The sequence below is a fragment of the Aspergillus wentii genome (assembly GCF_001890725.1).
Source record: "Aspergillus wentii DTO 134E9 unplaced genomic scaffold ASPWEscaffold_8, whole genome shotgun sequence".
NCBI classification, from domain to species: Eukaryota; Fungi; Ascomycota; class Eurotiomycetes; order Eurotiales; family Aspergillaceae; genus Aspergillus; species Aspergillus wentii.
Window position 1 is genome coordinate 1,696,974 of NW_024467839.1, and position 23,439 is coordinate 1,720,412.

A 23,439-nucleotide genomic window follows, 5' to 3' on the forward strand; every position below is an offset into this window, starting at 1 on the left:
AATGTTTGTTGATGACAATCGACTGCTCACGCTAACATGACTACCTCTCGGAGTCAAATTCCCAAGGACTTTCGGGTATTCAAATGCCTGCATTATGTCTGCAGAGATCCACCAAGACTAACCAAATCATATGCTATTTCCGGGTCCATATTGCTAAAGTCCCCTCACTAATCATTTTTTGCGGCGTAATTTCACTCGAGCCCATTCGGAGACAGCTTGAATCCGAAATAGGATATTCGGAAACAAAGATGGAGCCTCGAGAAGAGATTTCTTCGCCTATACAGATGCCCATGGGCTTTTTATATGCCGAATCCCTGGAAACTTGACATTTATCAGACTGTTAGGCTTGTGATAAAGAATTGATTGAAACCCAGGCAAGTTGTTGCTTGTTTGGGGCATCACTCTTTGGTTTCCTCTTGGCTTACTGGTCGATTCCTCCAAATTCAGTTCCTTTTCTTTGTTCTTTTTTTACTCTCTAATTCGCCATGGACGAATCGATTCGAGGTACTCACGCCCTCAAAGATGATTTAAAACCTGACAACGACAGTGCTACTAGGACAGTTGGCCAGTCAGATGGAAGGGAAGGTTCGCCGTCACCCGAAGAGGAAAAAGAAAAAGAATGGCAGTTTCTGTCTCGGCTCAAAGAATTCCATGACCGTGATCTGGCATCGGGCCTATGCAAAAAAGAGCTGGGCGTGACATGGAAAGATCTCACCGTGAGAGCGACAAGTATGGAATCTGCCGTCAACGAAAATGCTTTGTCTCAGTTCAATGTCTTAAAACATCTTCGACGATCTCATCAAAGAGCACCACTTCAAACCATCTTGGATCGAAGCCACGGGTGTGTGAGACCTGGCGAAATGCTTCTGGTCCTGGGTCGTCCGGGATCCGGCTGTACCTCGCTTTTGAAAATACTTGCCAACCGGCGCAAAGAATACAGCACCGTGGAGGGAGATGTTCGGTACGGCAATATCAGCCATATTGAGGTAGAGAAGAAGTATCGTGGTCAGATTGTTATGAACACGGAGGATGAGATTTTCTTCCCAACCCTCAGTGTGAATGAAACTCTTGACTTTGCGGCGCGCCTGAAGACCCCATTTCACTTGCCAAATGGAGTTCAGTCTTCCAAAACTTATAAGGATGAGATGAAGGAATTTCTTCTGGCTTCGATGGGAATCTCCCATACTGCGGAAACCAAGGTTGGCAACGAGTACGTCCGTGGTGTTTCAGGGGGTGAGAGAAAGCGTGTTTCTATTGTGGAATGTATGGCTTCCAGAGGCTCGATCTTTTGTTGGGATAATAGTACGCGCGGTCTTGATGCTAGCAGTGCATTAGAATGGACAAGAGCAGTGCGTTCTATGACTGATGTTTATGGGCTTTCAACAATTGTCACCCTTTACCAAGCCGGCAATGGGATTTACAACCTCTTTGACAAAGTACTTATCTTAGATGAAGGGCAGCAAGTCTACTATGGTCCAATGAAGAAGGCACGGCCATTCATGGAAGAACTTGGGTTCCTTTGCCAGGAGGGCGCGAATATTGCAGACTACCTCACAGCAGTTACAGTTCCAACAGAGAGGGTGATCATACCAGGCTTTGAAGCAAAGTTTCCGAAAAATGCATATATGCTACGGTCTGAATATGAAAAGTCAGATATCCACTCCGACATGATTGCGGAATACAACTACCCTGAGACCAAAATCGCGGCAAACCGAACAGAGGCATTCAAGGAATCTGTTGCATCCGACAAGCACAAGCACCTACCCCAGAGCAGTCCACTGACTACAAGTTTTCCCAACCAGGTAATCGCCTGTGTTGCTCGCCAATATCAGATACTTCTCGGTGACAAGTCTACTCTTCTGATTCAACAGACAACCACACTGATTCAAGCCCTTCTCACCGGTTCATTGTACTACAATACCCCCGGAGATTCCTCTGGTCTGTTCACTAAATCCGGTGCCCTTTTTTGGTCGGCTCTCTACAATGCCTTGGTATCAATGTCTGAGGTCACCAACTCCTTTAGCGGCCGGCCTGTCTTGGTTAAACACAAGGAGTTTGCTTTTTTTCATCCCGCAGCGTTTTGTATCGCACAAATCGCAGCAGACATACCAGTCATCTTGATGCAAATTACCATCTTTGCGTTGGTAGTGTACTTCATGGTCGGTCTAAGCCTATCAGCTCCCTCGTTCTTTACGTATTGGGTTTTTCTCTTTTCTACAGCAATGGTAAGTTAGTATTTTTGCCGAATTCACATCAAACTTCCGCGCCCCTCTCGAGAACAAGTTAGAGTACTGTTATACAAAACTATGAGTTTGTTCAGATACTAACAAGGCTTCTTACAGTGCACAAATGCTCTTTTCCGTGCAGTTGGGGCAATCTTCAGTTCCTTTGATAATGCGTCGAAGATCTCGGGGTTGCTGCTCTCCGTCATGGCCGTATATGCGGGCTATGAGATTAAAAAACCACGTATCCACCCTTGGTTCGTATGGATTTACTGGATAAATCCATTGGTTTACTCCATGGAGGCACTCATGACCAACGAACTGCATGACACAACGATCGATTGTGTTGGTAACAACCTCGTTCCCAACGGGCCGAATTATATCGGAGAACCTGCATCTTGTGCTGGTGTGAGTGGTGCTGTTCAAGGCGAAACATCCTTGACTGGTGATCAGTATTTACAATCCCTGAGCTTTAATCACCAACATATGTGGAGGAACATGGGTATTCTATGGGCTTGGTGGGTGCTCTACGTTGGCATCACAATTGTCGCGACCACGAAATGGAAGACAGCTTCCGAACGTGGAGGCTTGCTTCTCATTCCCCGAGAGAAGCTCAACAATCACAAAATGATAAAATATGTTGCTGACGAAGAATCGCCTACATTGGAGCTCAAACTCCCGCACAATACTTCATTGCCCGTGGAAAACCAAGGCAACGACAAAGATCTAGATGGGCAATTGGCCCAAAATACGTCAATTTTCACATGGAGAGACCTTTCATACTCTGTCAAAACACCATCGGGAGAACGGTTGCTTCTGGACAATGTGCATGGATGGGTGAAACCGGGAATGCTTGGGGCATTGATGGGAGCTTCGGGAGGTTCGACTTCCTTACACTGGTATACAAAATTACTTGACAAAAAGCTAACTTAACTCCATAGCCGGTAAAACGACTTTATTGGATGTCCTGGCACAACGGAAAACAGAAGGCACCATTCATGGAACAATAAGGGTGGATGGCCGCATGCTTCCAGTCTCATTTCAAAGATCTGCTGGATATTGCGAACAACTTGATGTCCATGAGCCCTATGCCACAGTTCGTGAAGCTTTGGAGTTTTCGGCTCTCCTACGCCAACCTCAGGGTATTTCGAAACAAGATAAGTTGAGATATGTTGATGTTATCATTGATCTCCTTGAACTCCACGACATTTCGGATACGTTGATTGGAAAGGTCGGTGCTGGTCTCAGCATTGAGCAAAGAAAACGCGTCACGATTGGAGTCGAGCTGGTTTCAAAGCCAAAGATCCTTATATTTTTGGATGAGCCGACGTCAGGTCTTGACGGGCAGTCTGCATATAATACAGTCAGGTTCCTTCGAAAGCTTGCTGATTTAGGTCAGGCTATCTTAGTCACTATTCATCAGCCTTCGGCTCAGTTATTTGCTCAATTCGATACATTGCTTCTTCTTGCCAAAGGTGGGAAGACAGTATACTTTGGAGACATTGGAAGAAATGGGCAAATTGTCAAAGATTATTTTGGACGCCATGGTGCGCCCTGTCCTGCTCATGTCAACCCAGCAGAGCACATGATAGATGTTGTGTCAGGTAACATTCGTGAGATGGCCGGTGTGGACTGGAGTCAAGTCTGGCTTGATTCGCCAGAGTATGGTCATAGACTGGGCGAATTGGACCGCATGGTCGAGGATGCTGCATGCAAGGAGCCCAGCATTGAAGATGACGATAATGAGTTTGCGACGTCTCTTTGGTCCCAAATAGTGATTGTGTCTAACCGGATGAATATGGCATTATTTCGGAACACGCGGTATATCAACAACAAGCTCATTCTCCATATCGCAATGGCATTGTTCAATGGCTTCTCATTTTGGATGATTGGGGATACTGTTTCTGACTTGGAACAACGGCTCTTCACTATATTTGTCTTCATTTTTGTGGCGCCTGGTGTGATAAACCAACTTCAGCCATTGTTCATTGAGCGAAGGGAAATATATGATGCCAGGGAGAAGAAGTCCCGCATGTATTCCTGGAAGGCTTTTGTGACTGCTCTTATTATCTCCGAATTTCCTTATCTTTGCATCTGTGCGGTTTTCTACTTTTTCTGCTGGTATTATACAGTGGGGTTCCCAGCGGAAACAAATAAAGCTGGCGGCGTCTTCTTCATCACTCTGGCATATGAATTTCTCTATACTGGCATCGGTCAAGCCATCGCAGCTTTTGCACCCAACGCAGTCTTTGCGTCCCATGTCAACCCCCTGGCAATCAGCATGTTGGTCTGCTTCTGCGGAATCTTGGTGCCTTATGTCCAGTTAACTCCGTTCTGGAGATATTGGATGTACTATCTTGACCCATTCAACTATATGGTTGGTGGTCTGTTAGTCTTCAGTGTATTCGATGCAGAAGTCAATTGTGCAGAAGATGAATTCGCCATTTTCGATCCCCCACCCAACTCGACTTGTCTGGAATATCTGACTCCCTACCTTGAGCAGATGGGGCTCAGGCCTAATCTTGTTAATCCTGATTCCACCTCCGCTTGTCGTGTTTGTCAGTATCACAGGGGCAGTGACTACTTGTATACGGTCAATTTGAAGGATTACTTTTACGGTTGGAGGGACGCTGCCATTACTGTCATTTTCATCATCAGTTCTTATGGACTGGTTTTCTTGATGATGAAACTTCGAACAAAGGCTTCCAAGAAGGCGGAATAAATGAGATTTATCGGATTTAAGAGACGGTTCAAGGTTTGAAGAACATGCTGTGTTAGAGTATACCCTTCAGTGGTATTTGCATGAATCGTGTACGGATGGTTTGAATTAAACTGTTGTTGGTTTGTAACTCTCTTCCTACAATTCGAGGAAACAACTCCGCCTCGACATATATCAACCAAATTGAATAGTACTATTATTATCACCAAGATCCATAAAACCATCCAAGCCTATCAAATAATAGTCACAATCATCACCAACCAAGTCAAACTTTGAGTAGAATCTATGGGAAAAGACAAGCAAAAACCAAGATGTCGTCACTGACGTCATGCGGACATCAGGGCTCTATCCTTGAATATCATCAATCCAGCCAACTATCTTTCTGCTTCTTTACATTCTCTTATTTATATGCGATGAGTGTTCAACATTGATATTCAATTCAATACAATAAAGCATTCCGAGAATACCCAAAATCATCCGCTGCATACACAATCTGATCTCACGCCACCAATCAATTCAATTTCCCAATGGCAACGCAACAGCCAGCCCAACCTCCCAAGGAAGCCGCTTACAAGCAACCCCAAAACCCAGTAACGCACTCTCCGCTTGAGCAGCGCGATATTTCCCAACGCCAACGTGGAGATCCTGTTCCCTCTATCTTCCGTCGTGCGGCCGACTCGAAGCCCTCCAACGATGAGAACATCGCCCATCTGACTGAAAGGCATCAGCGTGAACAGAGAACAATGCAGGCTGTGCCTGACGTCGATTTACAGTACGGTGTTGAGCAGCAGCCGTCAGAAGGGAATATTGCAGATGCGGTGGAGCATAAGAAAGAAAGAGCACGCGCTCAGGCGGGAGCGCATGCTGGTCCCGTGGGCAGTGCCAGCGGACCTGGACATCCTGGGTTTGGAGAGGAACGAGATCTGGCTGCGGATATGGCAAGGAAGAGGGAAGAACATGACCGAGTGTTAGGAGAACGGGTTGGACAGAGTCCTCCAGAGCCAGATGGGGAAACGGCCGAAAGGGAGGCTGTGAGGCAGCGAAAACTGAAGCAGCATCAGAATCTTGATGTGAAGAGTGCCGTTCATGAGGCCACAGGCGATCCCGTAGTAGGCCAATAGATTGGTAAAAAGTAAGGAGAGTAAACATGAAGCGTGGATCAACACAAAGTTCTGTATCATAATGTTCCATTCAGCTGAAGAATGAAAAAGGACAAACAAGATTCTAAGATATTGTACAAGTCATGCCAACCGGGTATCAAATGATCGAGTAAATTATTAGGCTCAAAACAAAAAGAAGAGAAAGTAAATCAACCGTCGGCATCGTCTCCTTCTCCAATTGAAACCTTTTTCAAAGACAAATCCTGCTTCAGATCTTGAATACGTTTGGCAAGCTTGTTCCGCAGGATGGCGTTTGGCATCTTCTCCCACTTGGCAGTTTCCACGCGGATCAGCGCTTCCAATTCTGCAATTTCCTCGCGCTGTTGCTGGAATTGTTGCTGCTGTTCCAGTTGATCTTCATCCAGATCGTCGGGCTCGTCGCCTTCGTTTCCATCCGAAATTTCACTCTCGTCTCCGGACGACTCGGCTGCCGGGGTGGACGGCTTGGTTGCCGTCGGTGTGCCGGCCTGATACAGATGCGGCACTCCAGTTTCCGGAGCAGTCGCCACCTTGCTTTCACCAGCTCCTTCTGCGTTACCTGAGCCTTCTGCCAGCGCGGCTTCCATTTCGGCCTCCATTTCGGCGGCAAGACTATCTTCAAAGTCATCCAAGCCAGCACCGCCCTCTTGCATGCCATAATCCACCTCACCATCCGCGTCTTGTTCATCGTCATATTCATCATATTCGTCAAACCCATATTCACCACTCTGGACGAGTCCCTCGGCCCGATTCAGCGATGCACTATCCAGCAATTCATATTTGGGAGCGGAGACGGCGGCCTCATCTTGCGCGATCAAATCCTCAACTGCCTTCTCGACCTGTTCAATTGTCCGAGTACTGATGCGATCACGGAACCGTCGCTTCCTCACCCACTGCAATGGAGGCGTCAGGCCATGTGCGTACTGCAAAGTTTTGTCGTCCGGGATATGGACGTCCGAAGGGAGAGGATACTCAGTGGCCTCTTTGTCGCTAGAAACCAGACCGAGAACGAGAAGCATTTGACAAATGTCTGCAGATTTGTACCAACCACGTCGGTCCCAACTCTTCATGCCTTCAATAATACATGGTAAATCAACCAATATCGCCGCGTACTGTTTGTCTCGAATCCTAAGGACAGAGCGTCGCCCTTCACGGTCGAGGGGTTTGAAGGAAAATTCAGACCGATCAAATCGCCGGTCGTTGATCGTCTGTCGTAGATAATCACAGTCTTCTCCGGGGAGCATACGTAAAATAAACTGTTCCTCGATCGCTGGGTCAGCTTCCGTATCAGAAGCTTCCGAATCGTATCCAACACCGGTAGGTCGAGTGGGGACCAGCCCCTTGTTTTTGATTCGAATCGACTGCACTCCAGGTTTCTTCGATGGGTTTAGTTTTAGTCGTTTGGGCCCTGCTTGCGGTTGCGGCTGTAATGCGACCGCGGAGGGCGCGAGTTCGTTCAGAGCAGGTCCTTCAGCAGGCCGTTTCTTCGATGGCTTCTTCTTCTTGGGTTTCTCTTCGCTTTCATCGGCCTGTGGCTTTCGAGCGATCTTCAAGGTGAGCTTTCGTTGAGGCGTGTCTGAGGAAGCAGACGGAGGCGGATTCTGGGGTGGCTGCTGCTCCGGCGCCTTCTTCTTGCCCAAGGTGAGCTTAAGAGAGGGTCGGGGAGTTTCAGACATGGTGAATAGGTATTGCAGTAACCAGACACTCTATCTAGCCCCGAGCAGCAGCTGGGGAGATGAAGAGATATTTTTCTGACGCGGTGGAGGTGGAGAGTAGTCAGTCGAAGGGTGGATGGAGGAAGAGGAAGATTGGCGGCGACGGAAGAACGCCAGTGCTGCCTTCGGACCGTCTTTCCTTCACTTCACTTCCTCCCAACAACAACACCAGCCCTGGTGGCCTCAAGAGCCTTTCTATCCATCGCATTCTCCTGAGTTCCTATCTCTTATATTTCACTTCACTTTCTATCAATAGTTATTGCGACCTGACGCCCTGAACCATAATTCATATAATTAATTGAACGTCGCCATGTCTGCCTCGAATCTTCACAACGCCCTCCTCCGCCCGCCTATTATTCAGATCTTGCGTGCAGCTGGCTTTCATGCGACGCGCCCCTCGGTGTTAGACACTCTAGCCGATCTTACAGCACGATACATGATGATTCTGGCTTCATCTGCTACTGCACACGCCGCTAACGCCCATCCGAGCGATCCAGTTCCGGCGCTGGAAGATATTTACCAATCGCTACAAGATGCAGGCGCGCTACGACCTCAGTTACGTGAGTGGGAGGAAGAATGGGCAGCTGAAGAAGATATGCGAGGACTGGAAGGTTTCTTAGAATGGTTCACAGGCCCTGCAAACCGCGAGATTCGACGTATTGCCGGGTTTGTGCCAAGTGAGGGCGATATGATCGACACGGAGTCCCTCGAAAAGGAAGACTTCCTCACATCGCTGAAGAAGAAGCATAGCAAAACAGGAGAGGAATCTCGATATGCAGGGACTGTGCTGGGGAAAAGTGCTGAGGAGCATCCCATTGTGATTGAGGGCGGTGTGCCTAGTATCCAGGAATGGGGCACGCAGGTGCGATCGAGAATTCCATATTCTGCTGAAAGCGACTCGTCGGCAGTCAGCAGTGCCCCGAGCAATCTGTCGGATGTAGAAGGGATGGACGTGTGATGGTCACTGCAGAACACGAATATTGATTCAAATTGATGCGGGATTCTCAACACCAAACGAGAGAAGGTTCGTCGAAACTCCACAAAGCGACATCAAGTCTTCCAGAGCTCTGGGCCCGGATTTTCTGCGGTTTCCGTGTCCGAGCAAAGCCGTGCCCTGCATGGGCGGCTGACATATACAATTACAAGGGATGGCCCTCACTTCCAGCAAAATCGAAGGAAGTCAGCAGAGCCACGACTGGATATATTTCCCATTTATCGATCTACATAAATTATGGATTGAGTGGTCTCTGGGCGGCTAAAAGGAGGATCCTCGAGCCAGGTAGCTTGGGAAAAGCAACCACGCCGAGAGAGAAGGAATATGCAAGTGGCAGACTGTCCGCTGTGCATTGATTCCGAAGATATGCCGGATATATCTTCACTGGGGGAAGCTTTTGTTTGGAGTGGTTTCGGTGATATTTGCTTGAAGGGCATCATAAGGACGCCCTTCAACCAAGCCAGGCAGCTATACGCTCAGACGAATGGAATTCATATGGAGAATATTAACAAGAAGCAATGTGATTCGATAGTTTCACCCTCGTACATGTAGATTCCTTTCTGCAGGCCTAGAAAAGCCGCGATGCTGATGTTCTTGGCTGCCTTCTGGCGGTGACATCAGCAGCCCAACAACGTAATTCAACTCCATCTTCTTCAACCATCAACATCTGCATTCTCTCCACCATGGTTTTCAGCTTCATTCTTCCAACCACCTCACATCTTTCATTCCAAACCTTCCTTTCGTCAAGTACTCATCCTTCTTTACCTCAATCGGCTTCTACCACCCGTCATGCACTGCAACTCGCACTCAAGACACACAAGCGCTTACCCCGCGGACCCCAGCAGGACTCCCACCTCTCCACCGTCCTCACCACGCTGAACGATTATCTGCCATACCTTCTCGCTATATCACATGGCCTCAGTGGGAAGCCTGTGGAAAGTAGCACGGGGAATCAAGAGGAGATTGAAATCGTTCTCCATAAAGAGATCGAAACGGAATGGCGCGCCACTCTAACCTCTAATTCCCTCTCCTTGCGAGGCCGCCAGAAAACCGGCCGAGTCCAAGGCCATGGAATTGATTTCGAGATTGGTTTTGTCTTGACTACATTAGGTTATGTCTTGAGCAGTCTGGCCCGGTCAGGCGTCGTACGGACTCTTTATGCCTCTACCACCCCATCTGCCGAACAGCGCACTGCGGCCGTTCAAACAGCCACCAAATACCTCCTCCAAGCCAGCTCTGTACATTCTCTCCTCCTCACGTCGCCTTCTTTTGCAAATACTACCCGCACACTAGCTGCGGGGTTAAACGTGCCAGATCTCGATCCGGCGACACAGTCGGCCCTCTCGTCTCTTGCACTTGCCGAAGCCACTTTGCTGGCCGTGTTGAAAGACGATTCATATGTCACCGCCTGTATCCAGGCTCGCAACCCCAATGACAAGGACTGGATGGTTCGAGCACCGGAGATCCCCAAAGTACGGGCGCTCCTCTTTGCCCGGCTGTGTGTTCGAGCAGCTGAATATGGGGAGCAAGCAGCTGCTGGGTTAGGCGCGGTTAGTGCAGAGGGGAAGACCGGGGTAGCTGATGATCTTATCCGGTACGCGCGTGTGCTGGGTAGGGTAGCGCGGGCACGTGCCTGTCGGTTCTTTGGGGTGGATGCGGAGTTGGTAGGGAAGATTGGGGAGGGGATTGCATGGCTGCGGGCAGCCAAGGGGGCACTGGGACTGAAGAGTGCGGCACCTGGAGAGAAAGAAACACCTACAAAAAGCAGAGGAGGCTTCTCAAAGTTGAAACGGGAATGGGCTGAACGACGAGAAGGGCGTAAGATGGAGAAGGACGCTGGCAATAGAGATCGGGGCGAGAAAGGCGAGCTTGATCCTGGCGATGATGCAGGACGAGAGGAAGAGGGACGAGTTATTGAGATGTTGGAGACAAAATGGGTGCGGATGAATGATACCGTGAGTATCTCTCTTGTCCTTTTATCTCTCGCGGCAATTGCTGATTGGATATCCAGATCAATACGCAATTGATTCCACCATCTACAGATCTCCTGGCAAACTTGCCTTCGGGTCGAGATATCCATTCACCTCCAGGTCCGTACAAGCTCCCATCTCTCGATGAAGATCACCTCGTGAGGATGCGAGCACCACCCACGGAGGAAGACTTTGGACCTGGAAGTGATATTGATGATAGTGACGATGAAGCTGCTGCACCTACGCGAGACACGCCTTCTACGGTGCCTGAGCGGAGTGAAAGTGCTTATTATTGATCATGATACCCATTTCTCATTCTCATATCGTGATATTTCTGCATATATTTTGCATATATTCATTGGTGTTATCGCCGATGTACTGGATATACACTATTTTGTTTTACTATATCTTGTTTCTATCTACCTAGTTGATGCATGCTTGTGTGTTCAATTGGCTGTCTATAGATACAGTCATTAAGACCAATGTAATGGGAATGCCAATGGTACTATATCGTAGAATGATGCATGGTATTCGACCTGATCACAGGGAACCACAATTTAATCAACTCCAACAGCACTGAGGTGGAGGATTCCTAATCCCCCAATAATATATGTACAGTACAACCCAAAACAAAGTTCACTCTGCATCCCTTGGCCGGGATTTGCGGGAAAGACCAGGGTATCTGGTAGCTATTCCAGTTTTTTTTTTCCAGAGATCTTTCATTCTTTCCTCATTTCTCTAATTCCAAATGTTTATTTCCTTTCGTCGATGATATCAATTTGCTGCATTCAGCATGTAAGACAGGAAAGTTCGGGAAATAAAAAGAGGAAACGGTAACCCCAGTTGATTGCATAAAACAAGCTAAAAACCACATAATACAGGACGACAACAATAAACGGGGAACATTTATTGCGATTTCGATTCGCCGAAAGTGTTCTTCTCCTGGAAAAGGTAACCCTTGATCTTGCGTTCGCTGAGGAGCTCGAAGTATTTTTCTGGATTAAAAACTCATTAGCCACTTGCATATTACAAGAGAGAAAATAACTTATAAAGTAGAGTAGGGGAGCAAAGAGAATTGAAGAAAAAGACTCACCTCTCAAGACACCACACTTCTCAAAGTGGTTAACACCCTCTCGGGCGTAGCACTTGCCCAATTCCTCCCCGACCAATCGGGACATCATGCTGCGCACCCACTGCTCACGGATGATAGCGTCACGGGCGTTGTGGACGGCGGCGCTGTCCTCGAAGTCGACGCCATCGTAGGTCGGAGGGACGGTGGGCTTCTTAGCCAGGAACGCGGCGGACTCGGGGGTAGGCATCTTGGTTTTCTCCCAGGACGGAAAGATGGTCTGTCTGAGGAGGAGAGGAGATTGGATCGCGTCGGGATGGTGGAAGGAGGACAATCCGGCCGGGGAGTCAAGCTGGGGATTTCGTTGAAGTTGTCGGACTCGTTTTCATGGATGTCGTCGGCGGAGAGAATGCGCAATTGGGATTGTGTGATTGGTGGGATCAAAAGCGGTGAAGGGGTTAGAGCACGACATGCAGACCATATGCGCATGTTTGAACCGGGATAGGCTTAGTAATAGGTCATGTGATAGCATTTCCCTCAACTTCATACTTCAAGAATAGACATTATTGCCAGATTCGTCTAGAATATAAATCATTGATACTAAATTGTTATACATCTGAATATAAAGAGTCAACCGTCACGCCAAATCAACCCAGATCGCCGTCGTCGCCTTATCCCGTAGACAATACCCATAACCGGGCTGGTCGGCGGGTCAATGTACAAAAAGGAAAACGTATAAGACTATTAGAAAAGAATAAGTAAAACAAATCAGGAGACATGGCGTGATATCATCCAGCACATAATTTCCGAAATTTCGAAGACCCTTGGGGTCTTAGCAGCCCAGCCGTAGGCCTATTGCTCCTGCTTCTCCCCCTTCCCGAACAACGTATTATACACGCCGCTCAAAGCATCCTTGAAGCGTTCCCACCGCGTACGATTCAGCCAATTGCTATGCTCACGAAACTGGTACATTTCACCCCAGCAGTCGCGGCCAAACTTACAACCGGCCATATTAACCACGAAATCCCGATCATCTTGGTTGTAATGGATGCCGGGGTCTCTTTCGTCGCCGCACGCCCCTTCAGGGAATGAGTTGATGTATCGCTGGGGCAAGAAGGCAACGCCGCTGCGGACCCATGGCTGACTCTCATATAGATATTCCAATGCATCCTGCTCTTTGTGTTCCCACTCCATGTGCTTTTGTTCGTACATCACAGGGTCCCACCAGGTGTCCAGTAGGCGATCTGTCCAGACAGATCGGCGCATCATGAAAGAACCTAGATTGAAACCGCCGCAGTCCTGAGATAGCAACATATGGATCGAGGAGGTATCCTTGTCCCCATCAGGCGAACGAGAAACTTCATCTAGGTATTGATCTGTCGGAGGGTGGCTGATATTCAAAGGATTGTAAAGATTGATGTCGCGATAGGGGATCGAATCCAAGTGGTTGAATATATGATCCTGCAAAGAGTATGAGTACTCCATGACCCAAGTACCGAGATCTAACCACCAAAACCTACGGGTTTCAATTAGCACTGAAACATCAACACCGCTGGCGGCTGGAAAGAACACTCACCACTCAGCATCAGGATGCCTGCGCATGGCTTCTCGAAGGCTGTCGACTTTCTCCCAGCTTTCACGCCACTCATGGGAATAGCGCTTCTTGGCCAACATGTTCACAACCTCCAATTCGTAGCCCCAGCGTTGGGTATACTTTTTTTTGTTCCAGATACTGTTGCGTTCAATTGCCCACTCGCGCGCACCTTTCCACTCCATAACACCTCCCTCCACATTTGACCCCAGTACCACCACAAACTTGCTCCCTCCACCCAACGCGGAATGTCTATAGGTCTGGATAATTGCTACAATTGACAAAGTCACCAGTCAGACAAGGATCAGCCAAAGATCAAAGGAAAATATAGGGTTTCACTTACACGTCCAGAAGAACAAATATCCAAGCCAGATAACGACCAATCCCAGCAACGCCCGTATTCTCCTCTTCTGTAGCATAGAGCCCAAAGCTGTGCGCTGACCTGCCCCGTGAATCGGGAATTTCCCACGTCCAAAATCATCCTTATCAACGTAACCCCCGGGAGCCGAAGTCATACTGAATCGCGGAAGACTGGCGGAGATTTTGCGCTTTGACCGAGAAAAGAATCCATTGTTCCGAGTGGAAAAGGACGGATAACCTCTGACTTCCTCACTTTTGGCCTTGGCCGCCGCCCAGGACACTCCGCTGGGGCCCATTGGGCCTGGAGAGAAGAGACCACTATGCGGCGTCGAGGTGCCACTGCCAGGCGTCACAGCAGGACTCGACCACCCTCCTCCCGGGTGGGGAGAGGGTGATCGGGAGAGGGACATAGGCGAATAGTCAGTGGCAGCGGGTGTTCCAGGGACGGGGGATAGTGGAACGCGAGTATGATGGCCAACGGATAGGCCTGAGGTACTTCCAGCGACCTCAGGCTCGGGAGAGGGCTTGTGTAAACGGAGCGGAGGGACTGTTGTAGAGGAACGTCGCCGGTGATGCGAGCCCTCTCGATCCTTTTGGGGAGCCATGGTGTGAGTAAGGGGTGGGAGGTAAGCCTCCGGTTAAAAAGATTAAAAAAAATTCTCGTAGATTGAAAAGAAAGAGGAAGAAATAATGTCTTCGTCACCGATAAGAATCAGATCACGGAATCAAAAAAAAGAACAACCAGAAGCGGCGAAGATTAACTGATCGTCGAAAGAAGGCCTCCTTAGGGTCCGAGAGCGTCACCGTGAACGGGTCAAGTCTCAGTCACCTCGTGTTGGGGAAGCAAGGAGTCGAGGATAGGGTTCCATGGAACGTTGAAGGAGAGACGGGTGAAACTATTGGGAAATCTTCATCTCAGCGAAGAAGACATTGCGATTGTAACAGATGGCACCAGAAAGAGTGGGTAGTGAGTTGTGGATGCAACAAGAATAAGAAGATGGCAAAAGCAAAATGGCTGAACGCATCTTGAGTGGCCCGTTCTCAGGAGATTAATCCTTCTGGGACCGCAAGGTAAAATTGGGTGTAAGCTCCTCGCCTAGAGTTACATCTGCGGTTCAATTCCATTCAAATGCTGTGCACTGTGCAGAGAGGGTCCGTCAAAGATGTCAGGATTCTAAGCTCCATTTCTGCAATTTTGTGAGATTGGCCGATTCACTGCCGATCATCTCTACTAAAGGCGCTGCGATTCTTCAGATTTCTAAGATCGAATGCAGGGGATGTGTATGGGCCGCGGTATTTTATACGGTACTGTAACAAATACCCACTTCTGCCTCAGGCATAAATGGCTCGTGCGTCAGGAATGTCCCAGGGTCATTATCATCAATTCCTATTATTATTTTTTTGTTCTTTTTTGAGAAAAGACATTATCCACCCAATGTTCATCCTATGCACATCCAGTCTGCCCTTAATACAACAAGGAGAGGAGACACATGCGAGAAAAAAAAAAAGTAACAATAACAATAACAACACCAATAACACTGTGCCATACAAATGTACAAGATGATCGTTTAAACAGCAGGCTTCTTTTCTCTTTGACCTTGATCCTTCCGCACAGGTAAACAGTTCGTCGACCTATCCTCCTTGGCCGTTAAAGGTGCCTTTCGTTGGATGACAAAGCCCTTTTCAGAATCAGGTCGCAACTGTGCACTGTCCCCATGGTAAAATTCGCACTGGAACTTCAGGAACCTGCCTTTATATTCGTAGACAGTAATAATATCCCCAGTATACAAGTTTCCGTACTGTTCGGGCTCACGTTGTAACTCCACTCCATTAACCCAAATACATTGGCGTGTTTTTGTCGATAGGATAGCCCTCACCCCAGGCATAGTCATCCAGTCTTCGCCGTTCGCAACCTGCGGTCCCAGGGTTGGTGACCAAAATGTCACATTCAGAGCATATGCGGGGATTCTGGTTTCCATGGGATCGGGATGGCGAATATTGGCCTGCGGTCCTCGGCCCCAGGAGTTCAAGCGCTCTCTCAAAGGAATCGTCAAATCGAATATAGAGCCCGGAAGGGTCGTCAACTTGCCAAGCAAAGGCCGACGTTCACTAGAACGGGAAGCAAACACAGCCTGTGGGATTCCAATGGATTCCTTGCTAGAGCTGTTGACATGGTTAACATCATGTACTCTCACGGGAGATCCCGAGGTTTTTTTTCCAGTTTGGGCGTCAATGGTGGTCGCCAATTCAATATCAAATGCTTCTCTGGACTGGTTTGCAGGATTTCCACATGGATCCCTGGAATTTTCTCTTGTATTATCTTCACTGGACCGCTCACTGGCGGTTTCGGGAACGGGCAGCTCGATCCGACGTCTGAATTTGGGTGCTTTAGGGGTGGCATCGTTGGAATGACTTGTAACGGGGGCACTGTCATCGGCTGCTGCATTCTGGCCTTTGGGACTAGTTGGTTGCACCGGGGTTGCGGCGGTTTGGTGACGAATGTTCGACTGGCCGGGGTGCCACGAGTTCATGTTCAGCTGCCGAACGAGGTTCTCAGCTCCCATCAAACTTGGTGCAGAGCCACCGAATGGGTGTTCCGGAAGGGAGACAACGGAATTGATGCTTTGACCATCGCTGATTAACGACTCACCACTTGAAGAAACGAAATCATGGATACTGAAGTCGTCGCCCTCGAAGGCATCCATGCTGGCTCCTAGAACATTGGAACTGCGTAACGCAGATGAAGTAATCTCACCAAAAAGACGCCGCGGGCTTGGTTCAGGAACAGGGCGAAAATCTTTGAAGCTCTCAATTTTGGGTAGGGATGGATAGCGAATCTCTGCGGGAGGATAATCGATCCTAGGTCTCTTGGATTGAGCCAGGTCAATATCTTCTTCGGCGCTTTCATCCTCCGCATCCCGGTTATCATTGATAGAAAGCTGGGATGCATCCAGTTCTTCCTCCTCATTTTCGCTGATATCCGACAGCCCATCATGATGGTCAGATTGAATATCATCGTCTTCGTATTCATCTACGTCGGCAACCTCGGCTATCCATGGATGCTGGAAACAATCCCGTTCTTTTGGACGTGAAAGTGGGTCACGGTTCAAGAGGCGAGCGACAAAATCAACACCGGCCTCTGATACGCCTGCGTCACGGAGCACATTGAAGTCGGGGTCAGTAGTCATAATGGTTTGCAGCATCTGGGCACCTCTATCGTCACCGCGGCCTGTATAGGGAGGAATGCCAGAAAGAATGTGAAATAGCACTGCACCAAAAGACCATGTATCAACGGATTGACCGTAGGGTGATGTTTTCGGTGGCCTGAAAATCAGCAATATTCAAAAATAAGGCTAGAAGAAGGAAGTACTCACGGATCACCCAGCCGACGCCTTTTTCTAGCTTCACCACGGCGATATGTTTCGTATTCTGGATACACCTCCGGGGCACAGTATAGAAGCGTACCGCAAAATGTTTTGAGAAAGGTCTCCTCTTGAACCACCTTCGATAGCCCAAAATCGGACAGTTTAACCCGTAGCGGATCGACGGACGCAATCAGAATATTGTCCGGTTTGATGTCACGATGAGTGATTTTGCGCTTATGTAAGTATTGCAAGGCATGGAGGATCTGACGAGCCACGCTTCTCACCATGTCTTCATGCATTTTACCTTGAGACTGGAGGTACGTGGAAAGCTCTCCGCCAGGCACATACTCCATAATGATGTAGATCCATCGCTCATGCTCGTGGTGGGCGATGTATTGCACGATGTTAGGCTGTGAGATGATCAGTAAGATGTTGATGCAAACTTCATACCGTCACATAGCAAGTCACTCACATGCCGGAGATCCCTCATGATCTTCATTTCATTATCTACTTTTTGGTCCAGAATGCCGTTCTTCATGAACTTTCGTTTGTCAAGCTCCTTGGCTGCATACACCATTCCATGCTGTTTCGTGGCGAGCTTGTAAACCGTCGCGAAAGCCCCCTTCCCAATTTGTCCAGTCACGTTATATTCAGAGCCACCCGTCCAGTGCATTCCATACTGATTGGCAACTGTGAAGTGTAAGGTAGGTTGTGTCGAGGGCTGTCGAGCTCTTGGTCGTGCGTTGTCAATTTCATACTGCTGCACTCGCTGAAAGTAACGAATCATGTTCTCGGTGTATTGCATTTCAAACGTTTCCCGAGATGGAATCCGAACCACGAATCTGACCTCTTCGGAGGACTGATTGCCATTAACCACCTGGATGACAGACCCGCTGGTGAGCATCCGGCTGTTATCCTTTTGGCTCTTGCGCAGACGATAGTTGTCTACAACCGTGCCGTTAGTGGAAGTGTCTTGGAGCATGAGGATCCCGTCGCTCGTGATATAGATGCGAAAGTGCGTGTTTGATATGCGTTTGGAGTTATCGTCAGCAACGAGCAAAAGGTCACAGCGCGTCCTGTTCCGACCAAAACAAAAGCCCATTTGCAAGTCATGGACGCCGGATGACAGTCTTAAGGCAATGTCCAAGGCCGCGGTATCAGAGCTTTGATACTCTAGTTCATTTCTCTGAAGGATATGCTGGGGTGCCATGTCAGCGGTGGCCGCCACTGCATCATGAGCGGCAAGCGAGTTGGGGTGTAAGATGCAAATGATATCTGCTACATCTTGCTCATGCAGCCCAGAGTTGTTGTAGCCCATGCGACGTGGGTCTGTGCACGGTTGGGTTGATTCTTGAGTCGCCTCCATCTTGAGGACCAATTAACGACGAAATTTGACAGAAGTTGCTTTAAACAAAGAGAGAACGAAGAAAGAAGCAAAAAAAAAAAAAAAACTACTGGCAAAAAAAAAAGCAGACGATCTAGGGTATCTTTGGTGATGCGTGGAAGGAGAGATGTTTGGATAACCAATACAATCATTAATACAAATTCATATCATACGTCCCTACCATGTGTTAGCACAGTATCTTACAGAAGCACATATTACAGAAAGCAGGATGCCCGCTCACCTTGGAGGAGTAAGAGAAGTCAAAACACCAACGACGGGCGTGACTCGTTCAAGATCCCCAGAAGAGTCAAAGGCGAGATGGTTGCCCCAACCAGTAACGATCGCGTAGGCACGTAGTCGTCAAGCTAGAAATATTGAACGCAATGGTTCCAATAAACGCAGTATCTCAGCTGCAAATTTGAAATCCACCTTCTGAATGTTCAAGCGAAGCAGAATATATCCAAAGTCCAAGGAATGAGCCTAACAGGATGGGAGGTGCATATAACCCAAGGACGATCCAAATGTCTCAAAAAGGGAGTGTGCTAGATTTGAGTTCGGGGCTGTATGAGTCGTTCTATAGCTATCAAAGACCGACGACAAAATGCTGTGTGCTCGAAACGATCTCGACAGTCCCAATCTGAAAGCCAAGCGCAGCTTTAGTTGCGTGTAATGAAGGGAAAAGAACGTCACGAGGTATGCGAGGCAGGTGGGTTTGAGTGGGGAATGACTATTTCTATAAGATATCCCCAGATGTTAGCTAAAGGTTTCGATCAAGGTCAAATGAAATACTCACACAGTTGGCAAGCTCCCTGTCAGCCATCGACGACATAATCTGTGGAATAGTTGCAGCAGTCGCGTCTTTACTGAAGGAAGGGAGTCGGGCAACAGGGACGAGACGCGATGCTCTCTGGACCAGAGTCGTCGTCGGAGAAACAAGCAGCATCAGGCAGAGCTGATGTTCCGCCTTTATTTTGGAGGTTGAACAGCCTTAGGCACCAATCTACTGATACCTCAGGCTGCGAAGTCCAGCCAGCCAATCATACTGCAATTTGGTTTTGGATAGGCGGGAGGCATCCACGGATCGCTGCAGCAGTCACAAGGGTCGGGAATTGATGTTCATTTTCCCATGGAATAGTCTCATATATATTACTCTCTTTGCAATCGCATATCCATGTACAAATTACAGGTATCTGGCTAGGTTTTCATTCCGTATGGTTTACTTTGGTCGTAACTACGTTGGTATTCCCCACTCATCGCGACTTCAAACACCTGCGCCAACCGGGCGATCGCCTCGTCGGATACCTCTGTGACTAGTCAGAAAATCGCTTGCTCCATCTGGAGCCTGCTAGGCAGACAACTTACGATAGTGAACGACGATCCGCCCTCCCAGCAACTTCAGGCCTTTTTCATTCCCAATTTCCGCAAGATCGTTGGGTCCCACGCCGGACGATTCAAGGTCCAACCAGATCATGTTGGTTTGCACAGGGTGTAGGAGCTTCCCCCCGCGACTCGTCCATAGATCAGCAACTCTTTTCGCTTTGAGATGCGTGTCACGCAGTTTTCCTTCATGCCCATGGGGATCTGGCCCAAATGTTTCTTCAACCGCAACTCGAGCTGCTGCCGCAATCACTCCAGCTTGGCGAGTACCACCCCCAATTGATTTGCGGAACCACCGTGCTTTCCTGATAAATTGTTTGGAACCCACGATAATGCTCCCAATGGGCGCTCCCAGTCCTTTAGAAAAGCAGAGACTCACGCTATCAAACAGACTGGCATAGTCGGGTAGGCTCCCCGCTCCGGACACCACAGCTTCCCAAAGCCTTGCACCGTCCAGATGCACCTTAATGTCATTGTCATGCGCCCAATCTGCTATTCGACGAGCTTCATCAAGAGGCATGACCATACCATCCAAGGTGTTTTCCAAGCTAATAAGCTTCGTAGGACAGTGGTGGATATCGTCATCTAGTACGGCATACTTTTGAATGTCTTCCAAAGTAAGATAGGTGCCATTTTTGGGAGCAATAGGCTGGACCATTGCCCCGGTCCAGGCACTGACTCCTCCAGCTTCGTAGCAGATAATGTGAGACCGTTGGTCGCAGATGACTGAGTAGGGAGGCTGCACTAAATGGGTTCGTATCGCGACCTGGTTACCCATTGTGCCTGACATCACTAATAACGCGTCCTCGTGCTTGGCCCGATCAGCCACGTATTGCTGTAGCGAATTTGTGACAGGATCCTCATTAAAGACGTCATCAAGAAGAGTGGTTTGACATATTGCTTCAAGCATGGCCGGGGTTGGTTTGGTCATGGTGTCACCTAATTCGCGCAGCGCCTCAGTGTGATGGCCAGGCATAGAGATGAAAAGACAGAAACTTACTCCTCATGTCGAATTCAGCAGCGCCAGCACCGTGCCAGGCAGTCTGTTTACCTCCATTAGCTCCGGAGGAGCTGGTTGAGATGCTTGCCATGGCGATTCTTTGACCGTATCCGAATCTTTTGACCGGTGATGCCAGTCGAAACAATGGCAAAGAACGAAGAAGAGTACGCGCTGCGTGTGACATGAAGTGGCTACCACCCAATTGATAAGATAAATGGATGCCGCAGGAATGAGGGGAACTTCTACTAGTTACTACGCTGGAGCAGTCGAGCACGTGACCCAAACGGCCATGCGGGGATCGCTCGTTTTTTACAGACCCTGGCGTATTGTCCGTCACAGTATTACCGCCTGACAGTACCGCCCACGGCTATGATGAAACCGTTTCCGCATCGGGAATGGCGCGACCCGCCAGCGCGCAGTCGAGATTCCTTTGGATTTCTCGGCAAGCATCCGACACCTTCAACCACCAGAATTCTTGTTCAGCGGCGTCGACTTCATCCCACATCACCAAATCCTGCTCCGAACGGCCAGGTGGCGCGCCAGTAAAGAACTTCATGTTGTGGGTTTCCTAGAATACCCTCTTCATGATGGATCTTTCCAGGCTCACTCGCCCGGCCATCCTGTGCCAGTGTTCTCGTTGCTCGAGTTCGCTGGCCGCGCTCGAAAACGAATGGGCCAAAGTCTCCAACTCCTATTCCATCGCTACAGAATGGCTGAGTGTTGACCTTCACCGGATATCGATTTCATCGGAGAAAAAGCAGATTCCACCGACATCAGACATGAGTTTGCTGCGAGGGCGCATCCTGCAGGAGATCGCGTGTAAGCTCTGCCAGCAAAAATTAGGAGTTTTGTGTGCGCTGGACAATGGGTGAGTAAAATTGAAGCAGGAACTTTCTGTGCGCATGCAGTTGGCTAACGGGGGGCTCAGCCCCAATATCTTTTGGAAACTCTCCAAAGTAGCTTTCAGGGAAATTGTCACCATGAGAACAGTGGAACCGGTTTTCAACGAAAGGGCGCTCGAACGTCTCCTACATCCGCCGCCCAAAGAATCCAGCTTGACCGGCTCGAGACGAGACAGAAACTCTATCCAACCAGGAGCGCTGGTGCCAGCCGGCTCGTCGGAGGTGGATGGTTATAATATTTCTGTGTCGCAGCAGATTCAAACCCAAGGCCTGAGCCTCGATCATATCACGAGTTCCGTCAGCAATTTACATGATACCATGAGTGAGCTGAAGCATGCGTTCACGGCCCTTCGGATCGAGTTGAATGTTCCCAACCGCTTTAGCTCGGAAACAGACATCTCCAACGGCAACGATTTCGATATGATCAAAACAGTCTTGAAGGAACTCCGAGCGAAATCAGAAGAGATCGAAAGATTGAAATTGGAAATGGAGGCACTGAGGCTGAAGAACCGGTTTATGGAGGAACAAGCGGCGAAAAGTTCCCCCTCGACGCTGGCCATCGAAACGACGCTTCCGCAAGTCCAGAGCCCAGGCCTTCTACAAGGAAGCAGAAAACGACCTTGGCCAGACTCATTTCCCAGTGGTCGCACGCACCAAATTGCCGACTCTTTTGAGGATGACGAGGATATCTTTGAGAACATGTCTTTGGCCGATCCGCAGTCGGTGAAAATTCCATTAAAGGACCATGAAACTATGCCATCCCTGACCAATACGCCGCAAGACCAGACAACGCCAGGGTCATCAAGGTTTCGTCTCGAAGTCAGTCAATCGCGGCAGCAGTCTCCATATACTGAGAATATGGCAGATACAATACGTGATTCTCAGTCGAGTCCACAACAGCAGCCCATCGTCAAACGGCCGCGTCTCACACAGCAGCCGACGGACAAACCTCCATCCAGCACAGGAACGGAGAAAAAAAAGGCAGGACGACCAAGGAAGTCATTCTCCCAGGGTCCAAAGCCGGAAATTCCACAAACACCTAAAGCGACACCATTGAGCGAGCAAAACGCGAATACCAACGGGAGTAACCAGAAGGAGAACCCCGCACTAAATACAAGCCCGAGCGAACATCACCAAAAAGGGATTCGACCAACCCGCTCGAGGAGTATACGCAGTCGATCCCGACCACCATCCAGTCGAATAACCCGACAGTCTGATGTAGGAGGTAATCCTACAAAACCAGATTCGCCACAGGGGGAGCAGAGTAATGGTAACGGGCAGGCGCATACGAATAATAATGGCGATATCGAAACAGACCAAAAGCCATCATCGGGAAAAGAAATTCCCCCACCAACCACTAACGGCGTCCAAGAACACGAGGAAAACCATGAAATCCATAAGAAGCGCAAGGCACAGGTAGCCGCGCGGGATACCATGGCCCGACTGGCCATGCAGCGGGAAGAAGCCATGGAAACAGAGGAGTCTCGATGAATTTTTCATTCTACCAATGTATTATTTATCTATTTGGGTTTGCTTCGCCATGAGGCTTTTTGTACAGAAGTATTCTTCATACACGAAATTGATCTAGACATTTCTTTTCCCCAATGTCAATATCCCAATCGCTGTATAACA

At 48.8% G+C, this 23,439-nt stretch overlaps 10 protein-coding genes across 10 annotated transcripts; 5 read left to right on the forward strand and 5 right to left on the reverse strand.

The window, feature by feature from the left end:
• The first annotated feature begins 226 nt into the window (after nucleotides 1-226).
• ASPWEDRAFT_693464 (uncharacterized protein) lies at nucleotides 227-5,030 on the forward strand. The gene is made up of 4 exons (XM_040839039.1): nucleotides 227-374; nucleotides 448-2,225; nucleotides 2,343-3,102; nucleotides 3,164-5,030. Exons 2-4 carry the CDS (start codon nucleotides 486-488, stop codon nucleotides 4,942-4,944), a joined length of 4,281 nt encoding a protein of 1,426 aa, XP_040685159.1. The 5' UTR covers nucleotides 227-374; nucleotides 448-485; the 3' UTR covers nucleotides 4,945-5,030.
• A 340-nt stretch (nucleotides 5,031-5,370) lies between these two features.
• ASPWEDRAFT_693466 (uncharacterized protein) lies at nucleotides 5,371-6,156 on the forward strand. The gene has a single exon (XM_040839040.1). The coding sequence runs from the start codon at nucleotides 5,469-5,471 to the stop codon at nucleotides 6,060-6,062; it is 594 nt and encodes a 197-aa protein (XP_040685160.1). The 5' UTR covers nucleotides 5,371-5,468; the 3' UTR covers nucleotides 6,063-6,156.
• A 94-nt stretch (nucleotides 6,157-6,250) lies between these two features.
• On the reverse strand, nucleotides 6,251-7,756 carry ASPWEDRAFT_118551 (transcription initiation factor TFIID subunit 7 family protein; the record flags this gene model as incomplete). Its single annotated transcript, XM_040828833.1, has 2 exons — nucleotides 6,251-6,585; nucleotides 6,721-7,756. The coding sequence occupies 2 exons, from the start codon at nucleotides 7,754-7,756 to the stop codon at nucleotides 6,251-6,253; spliced, it is 1,371 nt and encodes a 456-aa protein (XP_040685161.1).
• Nucleotides 7,757-8,105: 349 nt separating this feature from the next.
• Nucleotides 8,106-8,753, forward strand: ASPWEDRAFT_119992 (Bromodomain associated domain protein; the record flags this gene model as incomplete). The annotated part of the gene is made up of 1 exon (XM_040828961.1): nucleotides 8,106-8,753. One exon carries the CDS (start codon nucleotides 8,106-8,108, stop codon nucleotides 8,751-8,753), a length of 648 nt encoding a protein of 215 aa, XP_040685162.1.
• Nucleotides 8,754-9,472: 719 nt separating this feature from the next.
• On the forward strand, nucleotides 9,473-11,055 carry ASPWEDRAFT_32118 (pH-signaling protein PalC; the record flags this gene model as incomplete). Its single annotated transcript, XM_040833614.1, has 2 exons — nucleotides 9,473-10,744; nucleotides 10,801-11,055. The coding sequence occupies 2 exons, from the start codon at nucleotides 9,473-9,475 to the stop codon at nucleotides 11,053-11,055; spliced, it is 1,527 nt and encodes a 508-aa protein (XP_040685163.1).
• Nucleotides 11,056-11,665: 610 nt separating this feature from the next.
• Nucleotides 11,666-12,078, reverse strand: ASPWEDRAFT_119343 (putative NADH-ubiquinone oxidoreductase 12 kda subunit; the record flags this gene model as incomplete). Its single annotated transcript, XM_040828897.1, has 2 exons — nucleotides 11,666-11,754; nucleotides 11,853-12,078. The coding sequence occupies 2 exons, from the start codon at nucleotides 12,076-12,078 to the stop codon at nucleotides 11,666-11,668; spliced, it is 315 nt and encodes a 104-aa protein (XP_040685164.1).
• A 602-nt stretch (nucleotides 12,079-12,680) lies between these two features.
• On the reverse strand, nucleotides 12,681-14,189 carry ASPWEDRAFT_119066 (putative alpha-1,6-mannosyltransferase subunit; the record flags this gene model as incomplete). Its single annotated transcript, XM_040828872.1, has 3 exons — nucleotides 12,681-13,344; nucleotides 13,405-13,690; nucleotides 13,763-14,189. The coding sequence occupies 3 exons, from the start codon at nucleotides 14,187-14,189 to the stop codon at nucleotides 12,681-12,683; spliced, it is 1,377 nt and encodes a 458-aa protein (XP_040685165.1).
• A 1,158-nt stretch (nucleotides 14,190-15,347) lies between these two features.
• ASPWEDRAFT_119920 (serine/threonine-protein kinase) lies at nucleotides 15,348-18,510 on the reverse strand (the record flags this gene model as incomplete). Its single annotated transcript, XM_040828953.1, has 3 exons — nucleotides 15,348-17,103; nucleotides 17,154-17,554; nucleotides 17,617-18,510. 3 exons carry the CDS (start codon nucleotides 18,508-18,510, stop codon nucleotides 15,348-15,350), a joined length of 3,051 nt encoding a protein of 1,016 aa, XP_040685166.1.
• Nucleotides 18,511-19,591: 1,081 nt separating this feature from the next.
• Nucleotides 19,592-21,103, reverse strand: ASPWEDRAFT_45425 (threonine aldolase GLY1). Its single transcript, XM_040836538.1, has 3 exons — nucleotides 20,906-21,103; nucleotides 19,891-20,844; nucleotides 19,592-19,832 (listed from the first exon to the last, which is right to left on the reverse strand). Exons 1-3 carry the CDS (start codon nucleotides 20,994-20,996, stop codon nucleotides 19,723-19,725), a joined length of 1,155 nt encoding a protein of 384 aa, XP_040685167.1. The 5' UTR covers nucleotides 20,997-21,103; the 3' UTR covers nucleotides 19,592-19,722.
• An 18-nt stretch (nucleotides 21,104-21,121) lies between these two features.
• On the forward strand, nucleotides 21,122-23,403 carry ASPWEDRAFT_693532 (uncharacterized protein). The gene is made up of 2 exons (XM_040839043.1): nucleotides 21,122-21,773; nucleotides 21,834-23,403. Exons 1-2 carry the CDS (start codon nucleotides 21,490-21,492, stop codon nucleotides 23,296-23,298), a joined length of 1,749 nt encoding a protein of 582 aa, XP_040685168.1. The 5' UTR covers nucleotides 21,122-21,489; the 3' UTR covers nucleotides 23,299-23,403.
• Nucleotides 23,404-23,439: the final 36 nt, after the last annotated feature.